Source organism: Muntiacus reevesi, chromosome 5 (assembly GCF_963930625.1).
Source record: "Muntiacus reevesi chromosome 5, mMunRee1.1, whole genome shotgun sequence".
NCBI classification, from domain to species: Eukaryota; Metazoa; Chordata; class Mammalia; order Artiodactyla; family Cervidae; genus Muntiacus; species Muntiacus reevesi.
In genome coordinates, this window is record NC_089253.1 from 52,365,097 (window position 1) to 52,390,397 (window position 25,301).

At 57.5% G+C, this 25,301-nt stretch overlaps 1 protein-coding gene across 4 annotated transcripts; it reads right to left on the bottom strand.

Moving 5' to 3' along the window:
- Window positions 1–6,166: 6,166 nt before the first annotated feature.
- Window positions 6,167–25,301, bottom strand: SLC45A3 (solute carrier family 45 member 3). 4 transcript variants are annotated; one of them, XM_065938253.1, is made up of 5 exons: window positions 25,160–25,301; window positions 12,416–12,813; window positions 10,784–11,566; window positions 9,899–10,164; window positions 6,167–7,885 (listed from the first exon to the last, which is right to left on the bottom strand). In XM_065938253.1, the coding sequence occupies exons 2-5, from the start codon at window positions 12,585–12,587 to the stop codon at window positions 7,454–7,456; spliced, it is 1,653 nt and encodes a 550-aa protein (XP_065794325.1). In that variant the 5' UTR covers window positions 12,588–12,813; window positions 25,160–25,301; the 3' UTR covers window positions 6,167–7,453. The 4 variants fall into 4 exon arrangements, with proteins under 4 accessions (XP_065794325.1, XP_065794323.1, XP_065794324.1 ...); XM_065938251.1 differs by lacking the exon at window positions 25,160–25,301 and adding an exon at window positions 24,951–25,051; XM_065938252.1 differs by lacking the exon at window positions 25,160–25,301 and adding an exon at window positions 24,489–24,686.

Below are 25,301 nucleotides of genomic sequence, written 5' to 3' on the forward strand. Positions count from 1 at the left end.
ATTGATTTACAATGGTGTGTTAGTGTCTGCTCTAAAGCAAAGTGAATTGGTTATACATACATCCACTGTTTTTTGGATTCCTTTTTCATATAGGTCATTAGAGTGCCGAGTAGAGGTCCCTGTGCTCTATGGCAGGCCCTTACTAGTTAACCTGTTTCATAGTAGGGTGTATATGTCAGTCCCAATCTCCCAGTTTACCCCTCCCTCCCTTTCCCCTTGCTGATCGTAAGATTGTTTTATACATGTGTGACTCTATTTCTATTTTGTAAATAGGTTCATTTGTACCATTTTTTAGATTCCACTTACAAGCAATATCATACAATATATTGTCCTTTCTCCTCCTGACTTACTTCACTCAGTATGATAATTTCTAGGTCCATCCATGTTGCTACAAATGGCATTATTTTGTTCTTTTTTATGACTGAGTGATATTCCATTGTATATGTGTACCACATCTTCTTTATCCATTCCTCTGTCAATGGATATTTAGGTTACTTCCATGTTCTAGCTATTGTAAATAATGCTACAGTGAACATTGGAGAGCATGTGTCTTTTCAAATTATGGTTTTCTCCAGGTAAATGCTCAGGAGTGGGACTGCTGGATTATACGGTAGCTCTGCTTTCAGTTTTCTTAAGGAACCTTCATACTGTTCTCCATAGTGGTTGTGCCAATTTACATTCCCACTAACAGTGTAGAAAAGTTCCCCTTTCTCCTCACCCTCTCCAGCATTTATTGTTTGTGGATTTTTTTATGATGGCAGTTCTGACCAGCATGAGGTGATACCTCATTGTAGTTTTGATTTGCATTTCTCTAATAATTAGTAATATTGAGCATCTTTTCCTGTACTTTTTGGCCTTCTTTGGAGGCCAATGTACATCTTCTTTGGAGAAATATCTATTTGGGTCTTCCAGCCATTTTTTGATTGGGTTGTTTTTTGTTATTGAGCTGCATGAGCTGTTTATATTAATATATTTTGAAGATTAATCCCTTGTCAGTTGCTCCATTATTTTCCCCCATTCTGTGGGATAAGCTACGTTTTTGTCTAACATACATGAGTAGCATGTTAGCAGCGTGTTATGGGAAGACAGAAAAGGAAGTGATTAACTTCAGGGAACCAGAGAAGGAAAGGTTTAAGCTGAAGGTTGGGGAATAACTACAACTGCTGTAGGCAGAGAAGCAGAGGGTTTTCCACGAAGAGAGTGGAGGAAGGGCAAAAGTCCTGAGGCTCACACGAGCCAAGTTTGGTGAGCAGTGGGAAGAAACCCACTGTGGCTGAAGTGGTGTTTGAGGGGCTGGGAGAACGAGGAGGTGGAGAGGAAGGGGATGAAAGGTGGATAGAGCCATGGGTGAAGGAACCACATGCAGGTGAGATTCCTGAGGTTGCCCTGCATGGGGCCATCAGCTCAGTGCATGGGAAGCTAGCTCAGGCTGCAGTACATGCATGGACCTGTAGCTGCTTGGAATCCAAGCAGTCGGGGTAAGTGGAGATCAGACTGGAGAAAAGGAGATGGCTAAGGTTAATGAATTAGCCCAGGAGAGGGACGATAATACAGGCGCAGTGAGGTTAGCAGTGAGGCAGTCAGGGTGAAGGATATTTATGACTAATGCAAGAAGACTGAGAAAATGTACATATAATTGATTGACGTGCTCATGTATGTCTAAAGTGTTCATTAAGTCAAAAACTCCTGAACCTTTTTTTTAGAAGGCAATAATCTTTGTCCTCTGCATATCTGAGGTTATTGATATTTCTCCCGGCAAACTTGATCCCAGCTTGTGCTTCATCCAGCCCAGCATTTCGTATGATGTACTCTGCATATAAGTTAAATAAACAGGGTGACAGTACACAGCCTTGATGTATTCCTTTTCCTATTTGGAACCAGTCTATTGTTCCATGTCCAGTTCTGAGTGTTGCTTCCTGACCTGCATGCAGATTTCTCAGGATGCAGGTCAGGTGGTCTGGTATTCCCATCTCTTTCAGAATTTTCCACAGTTTGTTGTGATGCACACAGTCAAAGGCTTTAGCATAGTCAAAGCAGAAGTAGATGTTTTTCTGGAACTCTCTTGCTTTTTCGATGATCCAGTGGATGCTGGCAATTTGATCTATCTGGGAGTTCACAATTCACATATTGTTGAAGCCTGGCTTGGAGAATTTTGAGCATTACTTTACTAGTGTGTGAGATGACCACCTTTATGACAGAAAGCAAAGAAGAACTAAAGAACTTCTTGATGAAAGTGAAAGCGGAGAGTGAAAAAGTTGGCTCAAAGCTCAACATTCAGAAAACTAGGATCATGGCATCCAGTCCCATCACATCATGGCAAATAGATGGAGAAACAGTGGAAACAGTGGCAGACTTTATTTTTGGGGGCTCCAAAATCACTGCAGATGGTGACTGCAGCCATGAAATTAAAAGACGCTTACTCCTTGAGAGGAAAGTTATGACCAACCTAGATAGCATATTAAAAAGCAGAGACATTATTTTGCCAACAAAGGTCCGTCTAGTCAAGGCTATGGTTTTTCCAGTAGTCATATATGGATGTGAGAATTGGACTATAAAGAAAGCTGAGAGCTGAAGAATTAATGTTTTTGAACTGTGGTGTTGGAGAAGACTCTTGAGAGTCCCTTGGACTGCAAGGAGATCCAACCAGTCCAACCTAAAGATCAGTCCTGAGTGTTCATTGGAAGGACTGATGTTGAAGCTGAAACTCCAATACTTTGGCCACCTGATGCAAAGAGCTGACTCATTTGAAAAGACCCTGATACTGGGAAAGATTGAGGGGAGTAGGAGAAGGGGACGACAAAGGATGAAATGCTTGGATGGCATCACTGACTCAATGGACATGAGTTGGTGATGTACAGGGAGACCTAATGTGCTGCGGTTCATGGGGTCGCAAAGAGTCGGACATGACTGAGCGACTGAACTGAACTGAATCTCTCTCCCTATTTAAAAAGCATCCTCCTGGCAGTGGTCTCTCCCCCATCCCCCTTGTACTCCTGTGTACGTTGGCATGTGTCAAACTGCCTTGTACCATTAGAAATAACTCCATTTGAACATGCTTTATTTTTCCATGGAGAAGCCTCAGAACTCACAGAGAACAAAGACCACCATTGATGTATTTTTATAACCCCCTTGTTATATGTACAATGGTTCCTCACACCTATCAGTGAATAGTAATGGCTGATTAACAGATTTTTTGGGGTGCCTATCAGAAGGTGGTGAGATGGATCAAAAGTTCTCCACATTAAAAAGAAAGAAACTGGAGAAGGAAATGGCAACCCACTCCAGTATTCTTGCCTGGAAAAGTTCATGGACAGAGGAGTCTGGCAGGCTGAAGTCCATGGGATTACATGACTGAGCACGTGTGCACGAGGGTGGAGGGAAATGGGTTGGTAGCGATAAAGTTGTAGAACTTAAAAAAAAAAAAAAAGAAACTTTTTACATTGGAATAATACAAGCTGCAAAGATAGCGCAGAGTCTTCCTCCATACCCCTCCCGCCCACTGGGTGGCGCAGAAAGAGCCCTGTGCCAGTGTGCCCGGGACAAGTCCCCTTAGCAGGCCTTGGGCGTCCCTGGCGAAGACGGGTCCCAGGGTCCTCCCACCGCTCTGCTCTCCTCAGGTCACCGGGAGGAGTCACGGGTCCGGGCGGCTTGTCATGGGCGGACCCTCTCCTCGCTTCCACCCCCGCTTCAGGACAGAGCCCCCTGAGGGCCAGGAGGCACTCCCACTGTGCCCACTCCCAGCTGCACCTGAGCCGCCAGTGGTCGTCTTCACTGCCACAGCCCCGGGGTGCATGTCAGGTCAGCACGCGGGAAACCAGACATGTTGTGTGACGAGGAGAGAACGGAACCTGGGCACTGTAGGGTGCTAGACAGCGTCCTAGGGAGCAGCACGTGGCACGGAGCCCCAAAGGACGGGAGTCCAGCGCTGCATCTGCAGAGATGGCCGGTTAACCCCTCCCTGTACACACAGTGGAATGACTTGTCAGAGATCAGACGTGAGTCAAGGGCAGACTGAAGTCAAGGGGCGGGGTTGCCAGGGAGATCTCATGACAGTGCTGGGTATCAGCGAGTTCCAACTCTGCACAACCCTCCAGCCAACAGTGACAAAACTGCCAGGCTGCTGTAATCGGATCTGAACCTGGAAACCAAGGGCTTTTTTCCCCCGGCTGCAAAAGCAGCAGCCTGAGATCCAAGCTGCCCACCGAGGGATGTTCTCTACCCCTGCTTCTCCCACTCCCGTTTCTGCAGGGAGAAGCACCCCAGGCCGGAAGGACAGACCTGTGAAGGTACAAAGGATGGTGCAGTGCCCATCCAACCCTAGTCCAGCCTGTCTCTGATTCCTGGGCTCAGACCACAAACCAGAACATGGGGCTCCATCCCGCTCTGGGAGATGGCAGGCGCCGAGGGATCAGGGTAGGGAGGTGCGGATAGCCTGACTCTCCTCTCTCCACACAAAATCACTTCCTTTCTCTAAACTGTTAACGTCTTTGCTTCATGTTCTGAAATTTTCTATGTACATCGTACCTGATACATTTATGTATACCTGATTCATACCTCTTATTCCTTTCATTTAAATTAATGATCTTAAAGGACTGGCCAGGTTGTACTCATCGGAGACCCACATGGAAAGGACTGAGTAAATCTTATTTGTGGTGTCTTTGAGGTTACTTGCAGTTTCCTTCTCCTTTCCAGAGTCCCCTTTCTTCTTCTTTCCCCCCTTTCTGTACTTCTTAGTGAGCTGGCATTTCTATGAGGGATGTAGTTTAAAGTTGAGGAACTACTATTATGAATCAACTATAATCCAATATAAATAAAAATTTAGAAAAAAACAAACAACTGAAGAACTACAAACACAAGGCCTCACAGCCTGTGAGCAGGCTTAGCTGGTCCCCACTATTGAAAATTTGTGCTAATAAGGCCCTCTGAAATTAAGAAAACAATCTTTTGCCTGCAGACCACAACTGGAGAGTGGCCCCTGGGCTCACTGCAGCTAGAGAAAAAGCCTGCGCAGCAACAAAGGCCCAGCATAGCCAGTGAATAAATAAGTAACATCATATTAAAAAGATTGTTCTCCTAATTTCAGAGGGCCTTATCTAGGCTCTAGGCTTCGTAGGTGCACTTCCTCGGCTCTTAGAGCAAAGGCGCAATAGTTGTGGTGCATGGGCCCAGCTGCTCTTTGAATGTGGGACCTTCCTTCCCTTCCCACAGGGATCAAACCTGTGTTTCCTGCACTGGCAGGCAGATTCTTTACCACTTAGCCACAAGGGAAGCCCAAGAAAACAATCTTATTTACAAGTGCATCGAAAGAATACATTACTTAGGAATAAGCCTAACCACAGAGGTAAATGACTTGTATTGGGCTAGCCAGAAAGTTCATTCCTTTGGACCAAGAGAAACAATGAACATGCCTTTGGGCCAGGTTCTAATTTCTGGTGGCACAGAAAGGCTGACATTAAGGGCTGACCAGTGGCTCTTTTTGCTTCTCACACACACATACATACATGCTGGGCCAGGCCTTGAGCTCCGTTTCAGCGTGGTAGAAATTAGAGAAGTAAAATATACATGTATGCATATATATAAGCACATGTAATCTCTAATCCTGAACTTAAAAAGGCAGTATCAATGGAAACTCACCATGTATTGACATTAAACATCTTTTCCCTAGCTTTGTCCACAGAAAAGGCCTAACACCAATGATCAACCTAATAATAAACACTCCCAATGCCAATATTATGGTCACTGTGGGAAAAAAACCTTTTTCCACAAAACTCAATCAGATGCCCTTAGAGAAAACAGCTCATTTCATATCTATGGCAAGAAATACACCAGGTGAGCCGGGACATACGGTAATGCCAGAAAGCAAAGAAACTTTCAAAGACCATCAAGTCTGCCAGGTGCGTCCTCTTGCTGAGGCTGATAGCGGGCGCTTGCTCCATCGTCTTGGCCTCACTGTGAGCCCTGTGATAAGGAAAACGCGCCCCTTCCCTGTGCCTTACTCCCCTTCACCCCCAGAGGGTCTCCCCAGCCCCTGCCTAGCGCAACCCGACAGGCAAGACAGACGAGTGCTGGTCTATGGCGCCACCTGCTGGTGGTGCTGGGACCTGCCGCTGCCCAAACCGGGTCCCTCAGAAAAGACAGAGGCCAATGAAACATAGAAGAAGGCTTTAATTTCATCACCATAAACATTATACTCTGATTGCTCACATACAGCATAAAATATTTACTCCGCTAAATAAATAAGACGTGACATTATTACAAACGGCACTTAAACCCCCAGAGAGATAAGAAAGACCTCCTTAGCCCAGGCAGGGGGTGCTCCTGAGTTTCTGCGCTAGAGTCCTAAAGCACAGATATGCCCTGGGGGCTGAGACGGATCAAGGCGCAAGGAGCCACACTCTGTGCTTCTGGTCCCAAAACAGCCCCAAATAGGGGGCTGTGGAGCGGCGGGGAAAGAAGGGCTTGGGCAGCCCAGCCCTAGAGGGGGTGGGGGGTTTGGGGGCTGGCAGGGTCATGGGGTGGGGGGTGCTAGGGAGGCGGCTGAGACCTGGAGCCCCACCCTTCACATTCCCCAGCCCTCCCCACCTTGGGTACCAGGAGCTGGGGTTATCAGTTGGGGTGAGCAGAGCTTGCAAGTTCAGGATTAAGCAGTTTGGGGGCCAGACCAATCCCTCCAGAAGGAGATTCTGGCAACCCTCAGCCCAATAACCAACCATCTCAGGGGACCTAGTCACCGAGGATCTCATCCTCCCCAACTCCTAGACACCTTGATTCCCCCTCTACTTAAATAAATAAGTTAAATATTTAAAAACTGGGGTCCCTGTGATGGCACCACAAGGGCCAACAAGCAAAGTCCTAATAAAATGTAGGGGAGGGGGAATAGCAGAAGGGGTGCTGGAGGGCAGGGCAGCTTGCCTTCGCCCCTCGGGATTGTGCTCCCCCAAGTCCTTTTCATACCTGCAAATCCTGCAGAGTCTCACAGTAGAAACACCCGTGCAGGAGCGACAATGGGAGAGCCTACCGGATAAAGGCCCTTGGTGCCAGGACAGGTGGCTGCATTTACTCAAATTTGGGATTTACCCCAGTCCCTTCACTGGGTGCATCTTGACCAGGACACTAGCTGTCCATCCTGAGCCTGGGTGATCCCCCGGCAGAGTCCTGCATTCCAGTGCATGGACTTACTTAAGTGCCCTGCCCGTCTCCCCTTAAAGAAACCCAGACTGAAGCCCTCTGAAGAGCTACCAAGCCAGCCGGCCCTAAAGATTTGCTTAGAGCTGGGAGGGAAAGAGGTGGGAGGGAAGAAGCACCTCGCTGCCACCAGGAGGCAACGGAGAGCCACACCAACCACTTTGGCAGCAGCAGAAAGGGCAAGGCCAGCCCCAACCCCAGGAGGCTGGGCAGGGAGAGCCGGGGACCGGGGAGGCAGGCCCTCCACCCTCCATGAATGACGAGCACCCTACACAGAGTATTTGGCCAAGTCATTCTTGTCAAATACTACCTGCGTGACAAAGTAAATGGCAACCAGACCCAGGCCTGCTGCCGAGACCATGTAGGCAGTGACAGACTGGCTGAGCTGAACGATGAAGCCCATGAACAGAGACGGGGCCACCTGAGACAGCAGGAAGGCGCTGTCCAGGATGGCCAGGTCCAGGCAGATGCCGCGGCCTGGGACTGCCCTGGCCTCTGGTGGCTCAGCCACCCCGGCGCGCACAGAGCCGTCGCAGGCCGAGGCCCCGCAGAGAGCGGGCGGGGCTGCCAGCAGGCCGCCAGGCCCCCCGTGTCCGTGCGGGAAGGGCGCCGCAGCCTTGGGGCCCGGCAGGAAGCTGGTCATCACGCCGTCCTCGCCGGCACCGCCTCCGTCGTCTCCTCGGTACTTGGGCAGGAAAACCTGGGGGAGAGGGACACACCGGGACAGCTCAGCACCCAGACACGGGTCACCAGACACGAGGTCTCCCAGCCACGAGGACAGCTCAGCACCCAGACACGAGGTCCCCCAGCCGCGAGAACCGGCCCTGGCCTTCATCTCAGGACCGAGAGGAAGCCAAACATTGGGTCTCAACGAAAATCGGGAGCAGGGCAGAAAACTGGGCAGACCCAGTGGTCTGCGTCTCCGGTGAGGAGTCTTCTTGGGAGTGGGGGCCTGGAGCCCAGAAGGGGACCCCTGAAACCACATGCTGAAGTCCAATCAGCATAACAGACGAACTCAGTACTGCCAGTTGGGAAGAGAACAGAGCCCCAAGGTAAAAGGAAAGACAGCAGAAGGAAGACAGGTGGGCATAGAGACACGGGGCGGAGGAACACAGGTGAGGGCCCCGCCGCTCCAAACCGCACACTCTCTCCCAGCCTCTTCGTGGTCCCCGCCACCTGCCACTGGAAACCCGTGACCCTCAAACGGAGATGCGCGCAACGCGATTCTCAGGCCCAGGCTGCAGCGGCGGCCCTACTGTGAGGTCTGTGGCCCCAGCCCAGGGCAGGCAGGATCCTCAGACTCAGCCTGAAGAGGCGAGGAGCGCCCACCGCGGCTCGCACGGCCGGCTGCGCTCCTGTGGGAGCCGTCCGGTCCGTCTCACCATCTGCGGGGAGAGCACGGCCTGCTCCTGCCCTGCCCACGACGCCCCAGAGCCTCCCATCTGAGGACAAGGCCCATCCGACCGCCGACCCCAGGCCCACGTGTGCCTGGGACACCGAGTTCTCAGGGTCGGCTGCATCAGAGCCGGGAGCCCGCGGCTGAGCTACAGCCAAGGCTCGTGTGCGGCCAGGAGGCGGAGGAGGCGGGCAGGCAGCACGGGGCCAACTGTGCCCGGGACCCCGCCCCGGTCGGCCGCCCTGCCCTGGGGACAGACGTGCTCCCCAGTTGAGGGGAAGACCAACGCCAGCACATTCCCTGGCACGTGCCCAAGCCTGGCCTCGGGACACCAGCCTGAGCCCCCAGTCAGCGCAGGAGAGAGTGGAGGATGATAAAGGTCATCAGCGCGCCCACAGGGGCCGCGGGGGTCAGGTTCCCCCACGCAACGCCCACCTCTGCTGCTACCAGTTCGGTTAACACGCCCCCCAACTAGGTGTTTCTCTGCCACCTCCCTCCTGTCCTGCAAGGGGCAGAACGTGTCTCCGCTACAGTCTGGAAGCCCCATGACGGCAGGCTGAGCCTCTTTTTTCTTGGGACACCCCTGGACAGAACTCTGCAACAGGGCTGCAGCCCAGTGAGGCTGGTGGAGGCAACAAAGGTGACCACAGTCTGGGTCAGAAGGTTCCCACAGGAGGAGGCCCCTGGAGGGGCTGCTTAGAGGGGGGTAAGCAGGAAGGAAGCCCCAGACTTACACAGCGCCCAGGCCAGCGGCGGCAGGGGCTTCAGGCTCCAGGCTCTGAGACCGCTGTGGGGGCGGGGGAAGGGGACCAGGCAAAGGAGGGAGGCAGGAGAAGAGAGACTAGAAACAGAAAAGGAAGATAAACTGAAAGAGGGGAGGGAGGAGTCGGGAGCCTTCCCCGTCTGAGATGAGAGCAAGGTCAGTCACCAGGTCCCTCCCTGAACAAGGCCCACACCAGGCCTTTCCCACTCACAGGCTGTGAAAACTAGATGCCCCAGAGGTCATCTGATCCAGCCCCCTGCTTCTGCACAGAACACCGCAGCCCAGACTGAGGACTTCAGCTAGCCTGCTTCTTCAGGATTTCCAGAGGATTTCACATTTCCTGCAATCATCCACTTTAAAGGCTTTATGATCCTGACATCAGGAAGTCATTCTCAGAATCTAATCTACACCCTCCTTCCGCAGCCCAAGTCTCTGGCCCTGGGACCACAACAGGCTTCCTCTCCCGTCAAAGAATTCCTCCTCCAGCTTCTCTGGCCAGACCCTGGCCCTGGCCCAGTCGGCCACCCCTCCCCACCCCCGGCTCCGCTGAGTACCTGCTTCTCGCGGTGGTAGAGGGAGGCGAGCGTGTAGGGCAGGATCTGCAGGGCAGAGAAGGTGACGCCGGTGAGGGCAGCCGAGGCAGTCACCACCGCCAGGCTGCGGGACAGGCACGTGGCGCCAGCTGCCACGGGGAAGGCCACCACGCTGGCCAGGTAGACCGCCCGGGTGCCGAACCGCTGCACCAGCCGGTCCATGACCAGGGAGAAGAGCAGGGAGATGGCACACTGCAGGAACAGCCCCAGGCTGCCCATCCGGACGCCTGGGGGTGGAGGGGGAGAGGCCATGAGACGGGGTGGGGCGAGAGCACTCGGAACCAGGAGCACCGGCGCCTGAGCCCAAGACCCGCTATTGCCAAACCCGCGCCCAGCACCCCGCACCCACCCCGAGCAGCGGGAGTCCAGGGTAGGGAAAGTGATCACAGCCACTGGCCAAGGGCCGAGGAAGACGCTGTAACGGCTCGGAGCACTCAGCTTCCAGGAGGGGGCCCAGACAGCCCGCCAGAGGCTCCAAAGGAAGAGTTTGGGACGCCTGAGCTGGAAGGGGCTGGCCACGGCAGCGGCGGAGCAGAGGGCACACAGAACGTGGGGCCAGGCAGACCTCGGCCCGGCCTCCGGACCTGAAATAAGCTCAGCCTCTCCTTCCACCAGGTTGGGGCAATGACTGATCAAAACTGTACAAACAGCCTGAGGCTCCACCGAGGTTGCAGCCAACCTGCTGCTCTTCTCCTGAGCAACTGCACACGCAGCCCGCACACTGGCCCATTTGCCAGATGGGGAAATCGGGGCCCAGACACCCAGGCTGTGGGTGTCTCCCCACGCCCGAACACCCACCAGAGGGCAGCTCCCACAGCAGCCCCCCGGGCACAGCCACGGCCTTACCTTCGTCATAGTGTCTGCGGGCCTCTGTGCCTGGCTCGGCCCCGGGCACGCCGTGGTACAGCCCTTCGCCCACAAAGTCCGTGTAAAATAACGTGAACGTCATGAACGCCATCCAGCTGCACAGCTCCGCCATGAAGAGCCGGCGGAGGGCGCGGGGCATGCGGCAACAGAGCCGGCGCAGCCGAGGACAGAGGGCGCCCAGGCTCCGCAGGGCCAGGCGGGCGCGGCACGGGCAGCAGGGCGGCACCGAGGGGGCGGAGAGCCCTTCCGCAGGCTCGGCGGGGCCCAGGGCCGCCTCCTCGGCCACAAACGCCGTGGCTGCCACGCAGGTGAGGAAGATGAGCGCGAGCAGGCCAAAGAGGCACTCCTCCTGGGTGCCCAGGTAGGGCGCCAGGGCGCTGGCGTCCCAGTCGATGGCGGGCAGGAGGTAGCCCAGGCAGCCGCCCAGGCCGATCATGAAGGCGTAGACAGAGAAGGCCTGACGACAGTGGTCTGGGTCCCGGAAGAGGTCGGAGAGCAGGGCCTCCAGGGGCGTGAAGCACAACTGCCCGCAGAAGGCCAGCAGCCCCACGCCCAGGATCAGCAGCGCCAGCTCCAGTGGCCTGGTGTCCGGGCACAGCAGCCCCGCCAGCCGGCTGGCCCTCGGGATGAGGAAGAGGCTTAGCAGGACGCCCAGGGACAGGGCCCAGATGAAGGGCCTCCGGCGGCCGTAGCGCCCGCGCCAGTGGTCACTGGCCGAGCCAAGCAGCGGGACCGAGACCAGACCCAGCACGGGACCAATGCCTGCAAGAAGGGCGAGGAGTGTGAGCAGAGGGCCGGGGCTCGGACGGGGCCCACCCTCCTCGAGGAGGGACGCGGTGACCACATCTCATGCAGGGCCCGCTCTGTACTGGTGCTGTGCTGACCACTCACAGGACCCCGATGCACTCCTCACAACTGGGATCACTAACGCCCCATGTTAAGATGGGGAAACTGAGGCATGAAGCAGCCGGTCAGTGATGAGCTGCACGGGCATGGAGCCAGGGAGGGCGGGAGGCAGGGTTTCAACAGGCAGGCTGACCCCGACCCTGCCAACCTGACAGACCCCTCTTCCTGGGAGTGAGGGAAGTGGCCGTTTGCTTGGTCGCCACCAAACGATGGTGACCATGTGCCTTCTGTGGCTTTCGCAGAATTCGTCTCCAGTCAGGAGCCCAGCCCCTGCCCTGGGGGCCAGAAAGGGCCCTTGCGGTGGAGCGGGGGGAACCCCAACCCAACTTATCAGTATCGAAGTTAGCAGCACAGCCGGGCTAAGTCACCTAACCTCTCACTAGCCTCCACCATCTTCTCTGTGAAATGGGTAACCTCAAAGCGTTGCTGCAGGAGTTGGATGAGGCCACAGGTCTGAACTGCAAAGGGCAGTTTCTCCATGTCTCCGGGGGCTGTACGGGTGTAGGGGCCTGGGACACAGAGGTGACCAGGGAACGGCCCTGTCCTCCTCTCTCTCTTGGAGCCCTCGGCGCAGGGTCAGCCCACTGCTCAGCAGCACTGACCCCCTGGTTCAGGGGCAGCAGGCGCCTTCTGGGCAGAGGCACTGGTGCCTCCCTTCCCCGGGAGGTCTCTGGAGCAGGAGGGGACGAGGACACGGTGACTCACCCAGCACCATGGTCATGAACTTCTCCTCCACCCCCACTTCCAGCAGCAGGGGAGGCACGTAGGTGATGCCTGCCGCCAGGCACACTTCCAGGCCGAAGGTCAGCAGGTTGACCAGCAGGAGCTGGGCCTTCCGATGCCGCAGCAGGCGGCTTGCCCACAGCCTCTGGACCATGCCGGACCAGGCGGGTGGGGCTCCAGCCCGTTCACGTGCTCCAGAATGGCTCCGTCTCTGCCTCACTGCGGACGCCGAGGCCTCTCCTCCTGGCTGCCAGCGACCGCCGAGGACTCAGCCGGAAACCCACTTCTGTGGGCCCTCTCTGCAGGTCTGGTTTCTCAGCCATGCTAACCGCCTATCATCGTGGGGGGCCTCGGCGGGCACAGATGTCAACGCTCAGATCCTAAAAGGGCAGGGACAGTCACACACAGAGCAGTAAGTTCCAGGAACCCAAGCTTGGGACTCGCTCTGAACTCTGAATCTGGCTCCCTCCCGGGCTGGTGGCATGGCCCTGCCACCCAGGAGCCACCCCCTGCCGTGCAGGCAGGAAGTGCATGTTCATATTAGCCTAAGGTTGACCTAATTAATAAGGTAAACATGGTTTTTAAACCTCAGTACACTCCGGAGGCTACTAGATGTTAGTAATTCTCTGTTTTGAAATACCTTTGCAACTGCCCTTGTTTCCTAGTATAGAAGGGAGAGGGGAAAAAAAAGTCAAACCAGCTGAATTCCCAGTTCCCTGGGCACTACTATCAAGGTGCCCCTGGAGACCCTCTGCGAGGCCCGGTTTGTTTTTCTCTCTCCACTTCCCAAAGCTGGGCTGTTCAATTCCCCTTTGTTAAGAGTCACACTTCCTATTTCACATTGCCTGGCCACAAGCCAAGCTGCACCAAGCTGCCACCACAAGGAGGAGGACAAGGGGAATAGAAAAGGCTGTGGCTTCTTGGGTTGGGTTTGAGCCTGTCATTGAAACCATTTGAAAAGCACTCGCCTGGAAGAACCTCAGCCTGAAAACCCCTCCTGAGTTCCTCTCCACGCTCAGAGGCCACGGGGAAGAAGCATCCCACGTGAGCTGCCCAACTATCTGGGGACCGGGGGCTGGTCCCAGGTCCCAGCCTCGCCACCTGGCAGCCGCTGTAATGATGCTAGTGACCCCGGGGCGGCTCCGCTCTTGGCCCAGAAATCCCCACAGCCCTTTCCATTGGGCCTTCTGCTCAGCGATCCCAGCAGGGAAGCACCCACCCTGGTCTCCAACCCCTCGGGCAGTGGGCCTCTAGGTCTTGCTTCCTGACCACGGCACCCCCTGCAGTCCACTCTGTTTACAAGTGACCCCAAGAGAGGGAAAACCAAGTCAGCTGTGCAGAGAAGGCAGAGGGGGGCCCAGTCCCCTCACCTGTCATCCCACGGTGGGTGGACGGGTGGACAGAGCCTCATGCCCCCTGTGCCTGGAGCGCCCGACCCCGCCCCCCCCCACTCACTGCCACAAACGCTGCTGAAAAGCACTGATGTGTGAGGTACGGTGTGAGGTCCCCGCCGAGAGCCTGACTCCAGCCTGCCCTGCCCGAGAGCACTCCCAGAGCACCCTCAGCCCTCGGGGCCCTATTCCCATCTCAACATCTCCTAACTTGGTGCTTCCGCTTCCTTATCTAACATCTCGAGGCCCCACAGGGCCTGTGGCTTACAAAGCATGTTACAGGTGCTGTCTGCGCTGCGCCACAGAGAAATCAGATGCGGTCAGTCCTGGCTAAGAAGTGTCCATCCCGTCACTGCCTGCTGGGGTTGTGCAGCTTGTAGCCCAGGAAGAAAGGGACTTCACACAAGGCTGGACAACCAGCAGCCTCCCCCTCCAAGATCCACTCAGACCCAGACCATCAGAGAGCCACGGACTGCCACGGGGTGGCATGGGAGACGTGTAAAACACTGCCCCACGTGGTCGCGAAAGCGGGCTGGGGGACCAGACAACATCCTTAGCTGGGGTGCGGTCCTGCACTGCCATGGCAACCCCAGGAGGAGAGCAGGGGCAGTGCTGTCTGACCTGCAGGGAAGAGTTCGGGTCTAAAGGCTTCCAGCCCCTTCCATTCCCACCCTGGGGACTCCCCTGCCCTGGGCTTTAAGGGACCAGGCCCTCCCTGGGCAAACAGAGACTTTATCAGACCCAGCCTTGCCCACATCCGGCACCCATGCCCAAACCCTGGTTTGCCCCAGTTGTTTAGAATAAATTGCAGCTCTCCAGCAACATCAAGCACCCCCCCACCTCCCTCCCTCCCTTCAGTCCAGCTCCCCTCAGCCAGGACTGAGGAGGCCTTCCCAGGCCCGGCTCCTCTCTGCACCCTCCAGAGGCGCTGTACCCAGGACCAGGGCCTGGGCCAGCTGAGGGATCCCTGGAGGAGGTGGGCGGGCCCGGCCTGCTCTGCACAGCCCTGCTCTCAGGGTGCTGAGCCCGCCCGGTCTCCCTCCCTCCTGCCACCTGACTCTCCCCAGCCCGGAACTGCCCGAGAGACGCCCAGCCCATGAGAACACCCTCCCTTCCAAATCCCCCCTTTCCTTTCCTTACCGTTCCGCAGTGCCCTGGGCTCCCCTGTTTCGCCCCACCCCAGCCCTCAGGAGGAGGAAACAAAGGAGGACCCCCACAGCACCAACTCAAGTCACCAGTGGTCCTTCCAGGGCCTTCGAGACACAGAGGAGCCCAGGGCCCAGGCTCGGACAGACAGGCGACCAGGAAGCGGTCTGTCCCCACCTTCCTGCCTCCCACTCCCATCTGCATCCCAGGGAACACCTCTCCATAAAGCTTGAAACTGACAACTTCCGCTGGGTCCCCCTGCTTTCGGAGCCCCCTGCATCCTCAGGGACACAGGCAGGGCAGCAGCATCCACTCCGCGCCTCCACCCTCCAGCCCCAGAGATGCTTCAGACTCAGATCCTCCTCCCCACGGCTCCTGGAGCCCAACCAGAGGGGCTCACCTGGTGGGGAGGGGGCGGGAAGACGAGGGAAAGGGGGCTGACCCTGTGGACAGGAACGGAAGACCTCTAGGAGGGCAAGTCCCTCTCGAGGTCCAACTATCTCCCCCTCTCTTTCCAGATCCCGGATGACAGGACAGCAAGGAAGCTGAAGGAACCCCAAGACTTCTGGAAAGCCTTAGGGAGCTCTGCCCTGGGCCATCTTCCCTCCCCTCTGGGGGAGCAGAACTCAAGCCCAGAGAGACGGAGGGTGAACCTGCATTCTACCTGCCCAGCTCCAGATACCCAAAAATTCCAGGTGCAACACCCCCAGAGCGGACTATAGGCTCCGCTGCAGCTTTCCAGCATCCACCCCAGCATGAAAAAGGGCTGGGAAACGTTTATCTAAAGAGTAACTCACTGACACCAGCCTGGGGTGGGGGGTGGAAGGGAGGGGCAGGACCTAAGTGCTGCCCCCACGCCCAGATGCCCCAAGGAGACACCAGCCCAACCCCCAGAGGGCAGCTCCTGAGGGCTCAGCCAGGGGTGCTGAGCGGAGGGCAGACGCTCCTGGGCTGGAGGGGGCCCTGTCCCGCTCACCCCATCTCAGGTCAGACCGCAGCAGGGAGTACGGGAAGTGCAACTGATCAACAGGAGCGAGCCTTGGCCTGAACTTTTTCTCCAAACTCAGAGGGCTGGAGGAGGCCGGGCAAAGGCCCCTGCAGGAAGGGAGTGTCGAGGGACGCATAAAGAGGCCTTTGAGGCCGTTCAAAGGGGCTCCTGCCACCCCTCCGGCGAGGTGGGGCTGGGGTAGCAGGCGGCCCCTGCAGACGACAGAGGCTGAGGGAGCGGGCTGGGGGCAGCTCTGTGGCCTCTTTATGCAGGCGCAAGCCCCCACACCCGCCCAGGCATCAAAGGGCTCCAGCCCCGGCCTGACCCCAGAGCCCCGCGCCCCGCGCCCTCCCTGCAGGCTCACACAGGCCACGGTCTTTCTCACGAGGCCAGGGAGCCCCTCCCCACAGAGAAGGAAACAGGGAGGGGTAGGCCCCTCGAGGAACACTGACTCAGGGGCAGAAAGGGGTGGGGTCACTCGGGGCCAAGCTCCCTAAGACCCCCAGCCCAGGCAGGGGCTGCAGGTGCGGAGGACCCCACAGGTAGCGCCCCGAGGCTGCACGGGACAGGGGACCCCAGTTTCCTCCACACCAGCCTGGACCCCAGAGCCGCACGCCAAAGTTGCCATCTCTCAGATCCTCTAGGGTCGGGGCAGAGAATAGCTCTGGAAGTTCACCAAAACCTCCTTGGGAGGGGTGGTCACCCAGCCCCTTGCCTGAGTCCCAGGGGGCCAGTGTCCTTGTTCCTACCTTGTAACACCTAGCCCCCTGCACCCCCAAAATGAGCTCTGTTCTTGCAGCAGCTCCACAGGAGCCTTAGGACACCCCAGAAAGCTTGTGCTGGCCAGACAGGTGATGGGAGATGAACACGCCTGTGAGGCGGCAAGCTCTCCACCATGACAGGCCCCCCTGCCTGGGCCGCTGGGCTGTGGGAATTCCGCCTGCCTGGGCAGCCAGGGAGAAGGGGACGCCAGACAAGGCTCCATGCAGCTCCCACGCCTTCCAGCCCACGTTCAGCCTGCATTCTCCGGGCTCAAGTGTACTTCCAAGGAAGCAAGGGTCTGCTCCCCCACCCCCGCCCGACCACCTGCAACACCGATCTGCATAAGAAGCCAAGGCCTACGACCCCCCAGGCTCCCCAAGGCGTGCGGGAGCCCCGCTCGGAATGCACCGCTCAGAATGCAGCCGGAGAGCGGGAGGCCCCGGGCTGCGGCAGAGAGAAGGCCCTCCCCCACCCCGCCAGCCTGCAGCCCAGCCCCGGCCTCCCCCGGGCCCAGGGCCGGGGATTTAGCGTCCGCCCTGCTGCGCCGCCTTTTCTTCGCTCGGACGGGAAGCCTTCTGCTTAGCAGCTTGTCAGAGCGAGCGCGGGGCTGCGGGCCGGGACACAAAGGGGGATTAGGGAGAGACCTCTCGGCCGCAGAGTAATCCGTCAAACTCCCCCTGGCTGCCGCCTCGGCCCTGCCCGCTCGGGCCCCTTCCAGCTGCTGGGGCCCCCGCCCCGCCCCGCCCCTGGGCCCCGCCACGCTGGGCGGCAGAGAGACCCCTAGTCCCCGGGCGGGGGGCGGCCGCAGACACTGGGAAAAGGGCAGCGGCTCCCTCCCCCCATTCCCCCCGACGTGTGAAAACCCAACAGGTGGCAGCCCCGCGGAGGGAAGCCGCTTTTGTTGCGCGTCTGAGAGCCCCTGCCCGGCTCTGAGACACACAAGTGCGGGGGAGGGCGGGGGAGGGGAGGGGAAGGGACCCGGGGCCCAGAGCCCGCCCACCTCCCCCGGCCAACGCAGCCACGCGGCGGCGGGTCTGCGACCCTCACCTGGGCCCCTCTAAGCCGAGCACGCCTCCCAGAGTCACCTGGCAACCCCACCCAACGGGGGCGGACAAAACTGACACACACCTAATGCCAGGCGCCCGGCCTGCGGATCAGACGCCCCTCCTGCAAACTGCAGCGACCCAAGGTCCCCCGGGACCACCTTGACCAAACTCCCTCCGCACGGAGACAGTCCATCTCCGTCAGCTGGCAGCTCTCTGAACCCAGACATCCCCAAACCCAGTGGGTTCTCCAGGGTGGCCAAGGTTTGACTGTCAGCCTGACATGGGTTCGCCTGCCAACTCCGCACCTCACTATAACTATGGGACCTTGTCCACTGACCTCCCTAAGCCCCAGTTTCTTCATCTGCAATGACCAACAGCAGCTAACACTGTGGTCTGCTACATGCCAGGGACCCTTCCAAGCGTTTGAGTCGTCCAACTGGCTTGATGAGAGGGTACCCATTTGACAGGCGAGGAAACTTAGAGGAATACCACCGTCAGAGCACATGTGAGAGCTCGGACGTGCAGGTTCCTGCAGCACCGGGCTTCCTCGCGGAGAAACCTGGGAGGGGGCCTCTCATTCCCAACAGGAGCAGCAGAGGTCGCAAGGGTACTAACTCTGCGTCTCCGCTCGGCTTCCACCCTCACCCACGTGGCTCCTGCAGGGGCCCCCAAAGGCAAGAAGAATGCCAAGAATGTAAATGCCTCCCCAGGTGCTGGCCCCAGCAGGTGAGGAGAGGTCACTGGGCAGACATGCCTGGTGCTGGAGGCTGCGAAGGGAAATGGAGGCTGGGGTAAACATTTCCAGTTAGGGGACAGTGTGGTTCCCAGCCACGGAGAATAATCACAGTGGCCGACACTTGCTCACCGTCCAGGAGGTGTCTGCATGTACCGGATGTACCTTCTCCATTCATACCATTTGCACAATCCCACAAAGTATTTAACATTCCTATTTCACAAGGATGAAAGGAGAGTTTCAGAGAAATACGTTAACACGCCCAAGGCTGCACAGGTAAAAATGGTTGACTGGAAAGTTCAAACCATTCTTGAATTCTAGAAAGTGTTCCGAACTAGGAGCCTGGACAGTGTAGTTCAGTTTCAGCAACTTTTCCAGCTGTGTAGCCTGAACTGCCTCTCTGGGACTGTTTCCACACTGCAAAATGAGTGCTAGTCTAGATGCTGTCTGATGCTCTTTACAACTGTACGGCTACGTGATCTCACACCTGCCCCCTGGCCCCAGGTGGGGTGCTCACCAGGGACAGGTGCCCACCGACAATGCCGCATGGCACGGGTGGGGGAGTCCTAGCCCTCCACCAACGAGAGCCAAGGGGAACCAGGCGGAAAAGGGTGCCCCAGCTACACGTACCCCATCCTTTACCTGCCTACATACTGCTCAAGTACAACAGAGCGCCAAGGGTCAGCGGTCACCTGAAACTGATCCGAGCAACCAACCCGTCTAGGGGCAGAACTGACCTCTCCCCTCCTCCCTCCCAGAGCTGGACTCTGTTCCTGGCAGAGTAGCTAAATTCTTTCTCTACTTGGGCCACAATGAACACTTCCCTACAAGGCGGGGTAGTGGTGTGTGGGGGAGAGGAACACAGGAGAACGGGGAGCGAGGCACACTCAGGCCGCTGGGGAGTCCCCTCCCCCTGCTCCCTACAGCCCCTGCAAAGCGAAACCTGACCAGCCTCCCTCCAGTGCACTTGCATTCTGCCAGCCAGCCAGCCGGACCAGGCGGCTCTCCCCAGCCATACACATCCTTGTCACCCCTCCCCACCCCCCACCGAGCTTGACCTCCCTCAGAAGGTGACAGATACAGGAAAGACCAGGGCACGGAGGTCTGGCCTGACCTACTAAGGAGCAGAGAGCCCTGGGCCCTGGAGTTAGACCACGGTGCTGGGTCCCACCCCTCGGATCTCAAATTCAATGGTCTCTGAGGCCCTTTCAGCCCTGATGTTGAAGCTGAAGCTCCAATACTTTGGACAGCTGATGTGAAGAGCTGACTTATTTGAAAACACCCTGATGCTGGGAAAGATTGAGGGCAGGAGGAGAAGGGGACAACAGAGGATGAGATGGTTGGATAGCATCACTGACTCGATGGACCTGGGTTTGGGTAAACTCCAGGAGTTGGTGATGGACAGGGAGGCCTGGTGTGCTATGGTTCATGGGGTCACAAAGAGTCAGACACAACTGAGCAACTGAACTGAATGGAACTGGTCCTAGGGTCTGTGACCAGCCCCATTTACCAGAGGGGGCTCTGGGCTGGACTCAGCCCTAGGGATGTGTTCTTCAAAACAGTCCCCTTAGCAGTGAGCAGGGTTGAGGGGTTCCAAGAAAGAGGCGATTTTTCTGTTGCTGCTAAAGAGCCCGAGTTTGCCCACCCCTGAAGAGAGTGTGCCTCCATGCATTACAACCTCACCTCCCCCAGAGCAATGTCAGTGAGACTAAAGCCTGCCCACCCACCACCACCGCGCTCCCCCTGTGCAAGCCCTGCTGTGAAGGGGCTGGGGATTGGGAAATAACCCACCGCAGGCAGAGCACCCTGAGGTGGGGCAGGCATGCACGCTCCGCGCTCTCCAGGGTTCCTGGAGGAGGCTGAGCCGTGACAGTCAGCAGGCAGGAACTATGCACAAAAATGTAGTGTCCACAGAACACCGCTGCAGGAGCCTGGGATTTCTATATGCGCCCACCTCTCCTTTTAGCCCCTTCCCAGTCAGGTGTGGCGGGAAGAACAGCAGGCCCCAGATCACGGGACGTGGGATATTCATCAGCACTGGGCCTGTTTTTATTTTCAAAGCAGCCATCATGCTCCAGTCACCTCCCCTGGCCCTCCCCTCCCTTTCACCTAAATCTTATCCAGCAAAAGCCCCCACGTCCCCCAGGACTACCTGAACCTCCAGCTGCCAAGGACCCCTTTCCCCCAAACCCTGACGACACACGCTGGACACCGAGTGATGGACATGGTCCTCCTGGTCTCTGGCTTATAGTCCTTCCCTGCCTCCCACCCCACTAGCCCTTCAGCTCCTAGAAACCAAGCAACACAGCCCCTGCTCAGGCCCTGTCAAGGAAGGTGCTCAACCAAGGGCCTTAAAGGTGAGGCTGATTCAGGATTCCTGTCTGATGGGATCCAAGCAGCGTGTCCAGGTACACTGGAGGTGCTCGGCTCTAAGCCACAGGAGCCAGGAGCAGGAATCTAGATTGCCACACTCCCAGGGATGGGTCAGGCACTCCCAGCTTGAACACTATTTGCTAACTCAAAGTATGCTTGGGCAAGGGGGTGGGGGTGGGGGCATAACAAAGCACTGGGGCATGAGGGCTGTCTCCAGCTGACTGCTCCTGGGGGCATCCTCTCTGCCTAGACTTTCCTCTGGCCTGAATCTGATGACTGAGGGACCGCAGGCTATGAGACCAGAGGCTGGTCTCCAAACTCCGTTCCAGCTGGTTCATCCCTGCTTCCTACACAGAATGACCTCCAGAATCAACAAGGAAAAACCAACAAACATACCAAGCACCTGGTCTGTGCTAGCTCCTTGCTAAATATCATGATCTCATTTAATTCTTACCGTAAACTTGTAAGGTGGATACAATCATCTGCATTTATTACAGACACAGAAACCAAGGCCAACAGGTAAGGTAGGCTTGTCTCCAACATCAGAAGCAAGAAGGCCCACAAGTCGTTCAGGGTCAGTGGCAAAATGTGGACTTCTTCCCGTGGGGGAGGGAACACAGACCATGTAGCAAAAAAAGGCTCACACAGGAAGTTCTGGTCAGCCATCATGACCATCCCGGGATGGCGCTGTCACCAGCCCCTGCCCCCAGGCGGGGACGCTTAATACACTGGACAAAGCTGCACGCTCCAGCCCTGCTGCTGGGAGTCAAGTGGCATCAGCGTTCAAGACACTGGGCCTGGTACCAACTGGTCCAGCCTCCACCCTTGCTATCCAGCAAACAGGGCCACAGACTGTTAACACACAGAAAGCCAGGCTAGGTTTTCTTCCTGACACCAGAAAGCAAAGGGTTCCAAGCGCTGGGGCAGGAGGACAGAGCAGAACAGCAACTTCAGAACACTCCCTCCTCTCCCACAGTTTCTCTAAAAATCAGAACAAAAGAAGTCTTCTCTGCACAGAAGGCATTTAACCTTTCAGGCGCTGTACCTTCACCATTTCATGGCACTTTCTTCCGACCTGAGGAAATAGGCAGGGCAGGGGTTTCTGGACTGATTGAAAAACAAGCCATGCACAGCAGTGACAGGGAAGAGACCAGGACATCAGTCCCGCTGTGTTCCTCGCACCGGGCAAGTTCGACTGCAAGTGCCATTTGCGGCTCACATACAGCTGTATGCGGTGTAATTCCCTTGCTAAGAAACTCTGGTTCCTGAGCGTGAACCACAAGGACTGCCTCCATTGCTAAAAAACAATAGCAGCTGACATTACTTGCAACGGTTGTGCTCAGAGCTTTACCTACATCATCCTCACAATACTGCGAGGCAGGTACTGCTTTCCTCATCTTACAGAGGAGGAAGCTGAGGCACAGAAACGTGAAGTAATTTGTGCAAAAGAAAATGAGAGTGGGACTTCCCTCGTGGCCCAGTGGCCAAGGCTCTGCACTCCCAATACAGGAGGCCCAGGTTCGGTCCCTGGTCAGGGAACCGGAGTCCACAGGCCACAGCTAGAGATCCTGCATGCTGCAGCCAAGACCCGGTGCAGCTAAATAAGTAAAGGAAATGGAATTCAAATCCAAGCAACCGAGTGCTAGAGCCCAGTCTCTTTAACTAGTCGTACGGACTCCCCAGAGTCCAGAAAGCCTTGATCCTAAAGAAACAAAGTCTACAGCAGAACCCAAGAACAGAGGCCCAGGGTGGGTACTGCTGTCCACTAGGGAACACGTGTACATACAGTGGATATAGTTAACACCAGTTACCTGTAACTGGGCACTTGTTACCTATCAGGGCACACAGTCCAGTGCTCTGCATGCATGGCTTAATAAAGCCGGAGTGCTTTTTACATTTTAGATATAGGAGTTAGTGATGGACAGGAAGGCCTGGCATGCTGTGGTTCATGGGGTCACAAAGAGTCGGACACGACTGAGCGACTGAACTGAACTCGTGTGTACAAATATTTATATTTGCTCCATTATTATTTAATAAATAACAAAGCTACAGAGTAGGAATTTTCATTATTACTGTCATCCCCATTTTGTAGCCAGGGATACTGAGACTTAAAATATGTTATGTAACTTGCCCTTCATCCCGTAGCCCGTGGAGCAGCCAGGATACAAACACCTGATAGTCTGGCTTGTTATCCATGATACTGTGTTTCAGGCTCCAGGAGTCCTGATGAGAGCTTAATCTGCCTTTCAGAGTCCTCGAGACGATCCCGCCTCTCTCTTCTCCCCAGAGCCCTGCCCAGGCTGAGAGAGAGGCACCCACGCCATCCCTCCAGCACCCAGCGGCCTGGAGGCATCTCAGTGGCCACCGAGGATCACTGTGCAGCTCCTCGTCCTCCTGCAGGACACCTCAGAGCCAGGAGCGACACACTCCATGAGCAGACAGGAAAACTCCCACCCCAGCAGCCTGCACTAAATTGGGGCCTGAACGTCCACAGCTGTACTCACAGCTGTATTTTTACCTTCAGATTCATCCTGTGGACTCAAGTTCCATTTTTCCGAGCACTTTTAGTTAGAACAAGAGTCCTGGTTTCGGACAAGCCTGGTGAGAGGAGATAAGGGAGGAATGGGAGGATGAGACCGGCATCTGTTGGCTGTGATCTCAAATAACTTTGCAATCTCACACTGGAAGAAGTTGCCCTATAGGGAAGGCTGGGGCAATCAGGAGCCTACACTTCCTGGCGCTGCCCTCCCCATCCCCACACGCCCGCCTGCGCCTGCCTGCCGTAGGGCCTCCGCGCAGGGGCGTCCAACACCAAGGCTGCCCCCTCAGAAGTGCGCCGGGAAAGGCAGTCAGAAGCCGCCCAGGACCTCACCAAGCCCCAGAGCAACGCTTTCGCGAGCCCAGCAAGGGTCACTCTAGGACTGCAGCCAGCTGCAGACGGCAGCTTCGCCGGAATGGGGTCTGTGTTACAGCTGAGGAACAAGTCTGCACCAGGTACCCACCGGGCCAAACCCTTCCGTACCCTCGAGTGTGGCCCCTGGGGGAAAAAGACAGGGAGGTGTGGCCCTGGGGGGTGGGGCGGGAAGCGGAGCAGGTCAAGAGTGCCGGTCAGGAAGGCAGACGCCGATTCAGGGGTCAAGGGCAAGGTCAACGCACAGTGATGCAGCGCCGGGGACCACAGGGGACCAGGGGCAGGGCTGGTCCTCACCCACGGTACCCGCAGTTCCCTGGGGCCTTCCCGGGCAGGCCTGCCATGGGAGCCCGGAGCCCTGCGACACTGTGGCGGTGTCCAGGGACCACCTCAGCACACCTGTTGGCTGATCTCAGGATCTTCAGCACCCTCGAGCCTGGGAAGCGAAGATAAGCACGCCCTTTCTTTTTCCTCCTCTTCTGACGGATAACCGAGGCTCTGGACGGCGCGCACAGTGCAGCCCAGCTCTCTGCCCGGAGCCAAGCCCCGAGACTGACGTGCGAAAGGGCTCAGCCCCCTTTCCCTTCCAAATAACCCCTCACTGCCCCCAGGCAAGCCGCCCGCGCCCGAGGACCCCGCGGCGTTCCGGCCGTCGACCCCTTCCTCGGCTCCCAGGTCCAGGACGCTCGCGCCCCGGTGACTCACCCTGCCCCTTTCCGGCGAAGCTGAGACAAGGGAAGAAAATAAACCAACTTTCCAAAGAAAACTCTGACGCGGGAGAAGGCCACCGGAGCGAGCTGCCGATGCGCCCGCAGTCGGCCAGACCCGGGGCTCTGGGGAGGGGCCTTTCTCCGCCCGCCCCGCCGCCCGGCTTGCCGGGGACGCGGGGGACCCGGCGCCTCCAGCCCGGCCCGCCTCCGCGAGAGAGAAAGCGCGGCTCCGCGGGGGCCCCCGCAGCCCGCCCGCGGCAGGGCGAGGGGCGCGCCCGGGGAGTCTGCAGCCCGTCACACCCCCGGGGACTCGCGGGGCCAGCGCGCGGGCGCCGGACGGCCACCGCGCCGCCCCCTCCCCGGGGGCGCAACTCACGCGCCGCCGCGGAGCCCGGCCGCGCCGCGCCCCTCCCCGCGCCGGGACCCTTCCCGCGGAGCGGGGCGGGCGCGCCCCTACCTGGCCGAGGCGGGCGCCTGTCACCGAGGGCCGCCGCGCGCGGGCTCGTCCCCTCGCCGCCCCCAGCGCGCCAGCCAGCGGCTTTTAAATCTCCAGGTTACTCGGCTGGGGGAGAGAGCATGCGCGCTGGGGCGGCCCGGAGGGGGCGGGGCGAGGCGGGCCGGGGGTGGGGGGCTGCGGGGAGGGGGCGGGGTGGGGCCGGTACCCACCAGGGGAGGAAAGCGGGAGGTCTCCGAGCTGTCTTTGTAGCCGCGACCGCGACGGGCAGCCCCCGCGTGGCTCCCAGGCTATCATTACCTAGGGCAGTGCGCCGCGCCCTCGCCCTCGCCCTCGCCACCAAAACATTTAGGT